Source organism: Misgurnus anguillicaudatus, unplaced genomic scaffold, assembly GCF_027580225.2.
Source record: "Misgurnus anguillicaudatus unplaced genomic scaffold, ASM2758022v2 HiC_scaffold_28, whole genome shotgun sequence".
Classification (NCBI taxonomy): Eukaryota; Metazoa; Chordata; class Actinopteri; order Cypriniformes; family Cobitidae; genus Misgurnus; species Misgurnus anguillicaudatus.
This window is the reverse complement of record NW_027395278.1, coordinates 2,076,805-2,083,090: the sequence shown is the minus strand read 5'-3', so window position 1 is coordinate 2,083,090 and position 6,286 is coordinate 2,076,805. Positions and strand designations below refer to the sequence as shown.

Here is a 6,286-nt window from a genome sequence, read left to right as displayed (position 1 = left end):
TCCAACACCAGGTCTGTGAATGTCTCTATTCTCTTTAAGTGGATGTCCCACTGACTGCATACATAAATGTTGACTTTGTGCTAGTGGATTATGCTAGGGGGAAATTTGATATTTATTTAAGCCTGAAAAGGACAGGTGTGTGATTGGCATGAATACATTTTGATCAGCTTTGGGTGTTCTCTGTGTGTTCCCCAAATTAATCAGGAGAAGATAGCAGGAGATATGGAGTGTGATGTGATTTCAGCAAAGAATCTAAAATGCAAATCCTGTGATTATTATTTTATTGTAATTAATAATATTTTTTATTTGGAACACAAAAGGAGATGTCCTGGCTGTTTATTTTTGATGCATTCATTTAAGTAAAGGCGATAGTCTGGTTTAAAAATTGGAAAATGAAAAATAAAAAAAATATTTTTTGTGTAAGTCACAGTTTCAGGTTTGATGACAGAAAATGATAAACATTTGTTCATTGATTTAAAATCTGCTGCAACACATCTTGTGGTACCATATGTGAATGCAAGAAAATGTGAAAGAGTTTGGAGAGCAACTTTTTAACAAATAACAATTTAAATGTCACATAAAGATTTTATATGACTTTAGAGCATCTGCAATATCGAATCAACTAATTTTATGGTCCCTTTCTTTATGTTTAGGAGCATGATAGCTCCTGTTTTTCCTCACTTTTATTGTGAAAAAAGAGAAGCTTTTTCATTCTGCCTAAAAATGAGTTTAAAACCACATACTTTTGAGTAAACTATCAAAAAATACACCCACATCACTAGTAATAATAGTAAGATTAATCTGATGAATATAATGTGGTAATGCTAGAATACATCATTACACAACATCATTAAAAGCATAATAACACATAAACTAAAACATATGGTCCATTTGTTATAATTAAGGTTAACTGTAATTGCATTTGTGAAGGAACAGTTGGTGTTAATTTAGCAGTCATGGAAGACTAACTCCTACAAAAAATGCCCTTGGAAATGCAGATCCAATAAAGGTCAAGATGCAATGAAGCTAAACATAGTTACAATAAACTTAACTATGTATAACATACACTGTACAATTCAGTAATCAGGATGAATTTCAAAAAGACTGCATGCAGGCATATACGCAGACCACGTGTGTATTCTATGCCCAAATGCTTTGTACGTCGATCATTATGCCAAGGTCACATGTTATCAAAGATATATTGTAATCATATGCATGCAAATGAGGGTTACTCTGTTTGCGCATGATAATGTTTCATCCATAGACGACATTAAAGATAGGGCGGAAAAAAAACTCCTCAGCACACTTTGAGATGAATCAATTGCTGTAACCAAAACCAATTATAACCAATTCAAATCAATACGAAAAGACGAACAATGATCAAATAAAATTAACACATAATGTGTGGCTTATTTGGCATTGTACAGCATTAACGATTACCCTACGCTTTAATTTGTTCAAAAGAAAGTGCAAGAAACTAAATCAATAAGCAAATAATGAAATGCTCCTCTGAGTTTGTCGAAAAAGCTTTATTTTTTTAATCACTTTTGCACTGTTCTTTATTCAAGACGTCCCAATCAACGTACTCCAAGAGAACAGTATGTTTCTAAAAACTCTGTACATCATGGTCTTTTCCAGCAGCATCATTTTAAGGAGCTACAGTAATTTATGATTCACTGCTAATTGATTCTGACAGATTAGCTGACACTTACTAGGAGTGTTTTAGAAGGCATTAAACTGTAATATTAACTCATTCCACATTAGTTAGCCGACATTAAAATAGAAGAAAAGCTCATGGGGTATATTGGGGGCCAATAAAGTCTGAAAGCCAAATAAATATTCACCATAACCGAACAAAGGGTTAAAGCACATATTGGCTAATTGTGGAAAGCAGAATTCAAAGCTCTTTGGAGCATCGTAGCTATGCAGTGATTCTTCCCTGTTGTTGGCGTCTGTAGATGTCACCTCCATATGGGCATGACAGGTCGATATCTCAGCCCTTTTTTGGTGCGTCTTTGACGTATTACTCACCTCCTGGGGTAGACGTGTCATTCACGGTTACTCTATGAGCTTTCATGCTGCCAAGTGACAGATTATATGACTTATGAGCGCACAGAGCAGAAGGTGCATCTATTTAGCTTTTCCCTGGATTAGATGCAACAGTCACAATTGTGACCAAGTCTGTAAAATCCCAGCTGAAATTGCAGATTTACTGCACTATAATTTACATAAAATCATCTTATATAATGTAAAGAATATTCAGTAAACATGTGACCTTTATATTTTCAACATTCATTGAGTAAGGCCATGTCAAAGATTGAAATTAAAAGGAAATTAATGAGTGAAGTCAAAGTTTGATACTTCTAATCTCTGGATTTCACAGACATGGTCACAGTTCTTTAATCATTTCTCAAGCATGTCCAAATGTTAATAACTTTAGGTTGGTCAGCTTCACTTGGCTTAAGGCTTTGAGTACTTTTGAGTATTGTTTATTTATTTCTGCTTTAGAGAGAGCATTGACCTGTGTTGCTTACTGTCTCGGTATCATTTGTACTGTTCGGTCATTTAGTAATAAAAAATAAAGGACTTTCTATCAAACCACCCACAGACAATGATAGCAATGTCACATTATAGCTGCCAAAATATATGGGTGCAAATACAAATAATGCATATTTACATCTTTTATTCATAATTACGTTTTTATGAACAGGGCTGTCATAATGAAACTGAATGAAGGTGGGCATGCACTGCTATAAATATAAAAAATTCATAGTGTTTACCTATTCATGAGACAGAAAAAACAGTGCAAAATTTAAACACAAGCAAATGGATATCCCAACTTATTTATTAAGTGCAGGATTATAGGCAATGACCACGTGAGAGCGGTTTAATTTCACATTTGATGAGGAATCAAGACAATGCACAATTTTGCGTTATTAACAAGCTGCCATTGCGCTATTACGCAGTCGTTAAATTAACATTACGCTATGTTATTTTCTCAAGGGACGTCTGTACATTTACAATCGAGGGCGAGGCTCGTGTAAAGCAACTTATTTAACTTCCTAACGTCTGCAATATTTAAACCTCATGAGTTTGTGAAAAGCTTTTTTAAAGTCATCATTGGACATGGTGTATATAATAGGGTTGATCAATGAGTTGAGGTAGCCAAGCCATGTGAAAAAGTCAAAGAGTTCTTGAGAAAACCCACAGAATGGACAGAGAGAAAGGAGTAATGTGTAGATGAAAAACGGCAGCCAGCAAATAATATAAGCTCCTAATATGATGCCAAGCGTTTTGGTGGCTTTCCTCTCTCGGGCAGCCGATATTCGCTTTTTCTCCAAGAGTGAGTCTGATACAGTTACTCTTATTTGATTATCACTGCCCAGAGAGCCGGTGTCCGAGCAATGCAATGGAGAAGTTGAAGCCACGGATGCTGGTGAATTCGTGATCAGATGTGCCGAAGTGAGTCTCTTCCCCGCTTTTTTGGGCGACTGTTTCAAGATGCGCTTCCTCGCCTCCACGTATATCCTCCCGTACAACGCAATAAGTAGCAGCGTGGGGATGTAGAAAGCCCCAAACGTGGAGTAGATTGTGTAAAAGATGTGGTCCGTGTTCACCGTGCAGGTGGTCAGCTCCCCTGCCTTCACCTGTCGCCAGAAGAAAGGCGGGAGAGAGATGGAGATGGCGATGATCCACGCGGTCGCCACCATCCCCGCGGCGCGCGCTTGGGTACGCTTCTTGGCATACTCGACCGCGTCCGTTATAGCCCAGTATCGATCCAGAGCAATTACGCACAGGTGAAGGATGGACGCGGTGCAACAGGTTATATCTGAGGACAGCCAGATGTCGCAGATAACCTGCCCGAGAGTCCACTCGTGAGTGACCGTGTAAAGCGCGCAAATGGGCATGACGAGCACCGACACCAGAAGGTCCGTGACCGCAAGGGATGCGATCAAAAAGTTCGCCGGTGTCTGAAGCTTCCTAGATTGCGAGATGGTGGCGATGACGAACGCGTTGCTTAATATAGTTGCAAGAGTTAAAACGCCGAGAATTAACGCTAAGGTGACTTGGAAAGCAAAACTTGAATCGGTTCCGTCGGTTTGGGGTGTTAAAGTCACATTTGCGCCGGTCGAGGTGTTTAATACCTGGTCGAAATGTGCAGGTGTTGGCTTGAAGTGACCGCTGCGCTCCATGCCAGAAGACATGTAGTGTGATTTCATATGTTATGTTTTACGCATTTCAGTGTGGAGTATCTCTGTAGAGCCCTTTTATAAAAATGCCGAATTTTCTCCGCTTCATGGTTTCTGGCACTTCCAGACGCTCTTCTGTTTTGCTATACGCAAATATATCTTTCCGTTTCATTTTCAGTGTCAAACGTCAGTCTTCAAGAAAAAACAATACATTGCGTTCATTTTCAGACAATGTATTAAAAGTTGCCGAACAGGGCAATAGAGCATCCAAGAAGTTGCGTGTGAAAATATATCTTCCATCACTCGTCAGTGATCCAGTGGCTTCACTTTCACAAGCGAGTCATCTTTAAAAGCTCGATACTTTGCCCGCAAGCGACGGTAATTTTTCATAGGTTTCACTGATAGGCGGGTGCAGGGTCCTCGCGTTTTATAGGGCTCTGATGCAAAAGTTGCAGCTTTGATAACCACGATCTTCTAGTTTGAGAGAGGATGCCATCCTCTGGGTCTTAGTGCTGCCCTTTTTTAAAAAAAAATCACACCAAAAACTAATCTGTCATTTTCACAACCCATGTGTGAAACTGTATGCTGTTTTTGTTAAGTGGATCATGATAGGAGCTCTTCAAACAGCTCTTTTATTCACAAAGCATACTGCATTTATGATCACAGTGGTGATATTTCTAATCCTTTTAAGCTTGGTGTTTATTTATGGTGCTTTTATTTGGTTGTACAGTACCAGACAGAGTACTCTGTATCATACATGCATGCATTTTATAAGCATGGAAACAATTCAGCCAATATTTCAGTAAGTGTTGAGATCACATCCAGTAGTCAATTTCATTTTCTAGATCTCAGTAGTCCATTGATCTTGAAGTAGTTATGTACATCTGTGAACATTTGTCAATTCAATTAGATCAGACTGGGCAGACATTAAGCTCACTAATCCATTTATGAAACTAAATCTTCTAAATGGATTTTACTGCTTTCATAAAGACAGATAATAAAATCAGCTCATAAAATACGCGATTAAAATAAACTATTAAATATACACTTGTCATATCTGAAATAAGCTGTCTGTCATCACAGGTTTACTTTACAGTACGACTGTAACATAAACAATTACTTGACCTTCATTATATAATCAATGAGTAAGCAGAAGTGTACTGAGGTGTATTATAATGTATTGAGCGCTTTTGTAAGTACAGATTGTTCAGTACTACTAGAGAATACTGTTGTGTTGTGCTGCTCTTCCCTCATTTCTTGTGTATAATTGTGTTGCAATCATGCATACTTTACACTTGCATAAAAGCACAGCAGCAGACAGTGATTTGAAAAGGCCAAATTTGATGTGTGCCTTTTAGGTGGGCGTAAGTTAAGTATGCAGTACTATGAAGCTGAAGCAGCGATTGTCACCTTAGGTAATGCTTGCATAGATGATGGTGAAGTAAAGAGCCCTCAAAAGATACAAAAATAATTAATATTTACAGTCAAATCAAAATGTATTCAGACACATTCATCATTTCTCACATTATCACAGTTTATCGCTAGATAATGGTTATAAATTATGGCAAGAACAAGAGTAAAACTAACTGATATTTCACTGGTTTTGGCCATCCTTCTGTTACTGTTTCACAAATTGAATAGCTGTCAGTTGTTAAAGGGACACTAAAGGCTCATTTTCCAGCTCCCTTAAGAGTAAAGGTGCAGTGTGTAATTTTTAGAAGGATCTCTTGACAGAAATGCAAAATTATATACAAAACTAATGATCTTTCATAATGAACCATTATATGTTTATTAGAATGAGACGTTTTTATCTACATACATCGAGGGTCCCCTTACATGGAAGTCGCCATTTTGTGCCGCCATGTTTCTACAGAAGCCCTTAATGGACTAAGTGTTTTTACTAAGTTGTCTCCGCCAATGGCATGTTTGTCCGGTGGCAGCTACTGTAGCTTCTCTATGTGTTTCAAAAGCGAGGGGTGAGCAGTTGACTGAGCCGTTGGTTGCAATTCGCAACCTCACCACTAGATGCTGCTCAAATTTACACACTGCACCTTTAAACATTTGATTTTTACCATTATGGAATCAATTTAGCCGAT

General features: G+C 38.0%; 1 protein-coding gene across 1 annotated transcript; it reads right to left on the bottom strand.

Annotated features, from left to right (window-relative positions):
* Positions 1-2,827: 2,827 nt before the first annotated feature.
* On the bottom strand, positions 2,828-4,632 carry LOC129418232 (5-hydroxytryptamine receptor 1B). The gene has a single exon (XM_055173181.2). The coding sequence runs from the start codon at positions 4,218-4,220 to the stop codon at positions 3,063-3,065; it is 1,158 nt and encodes a 385-aa protein (XP_055029156.1). The 5' UTR covers positions 4,221-4,632; the 3' UTR covers positions 2,828-3,062.
* Between the last annotated feature and the right edge of the window lie 1,654 nt (positions 4,633-6,286).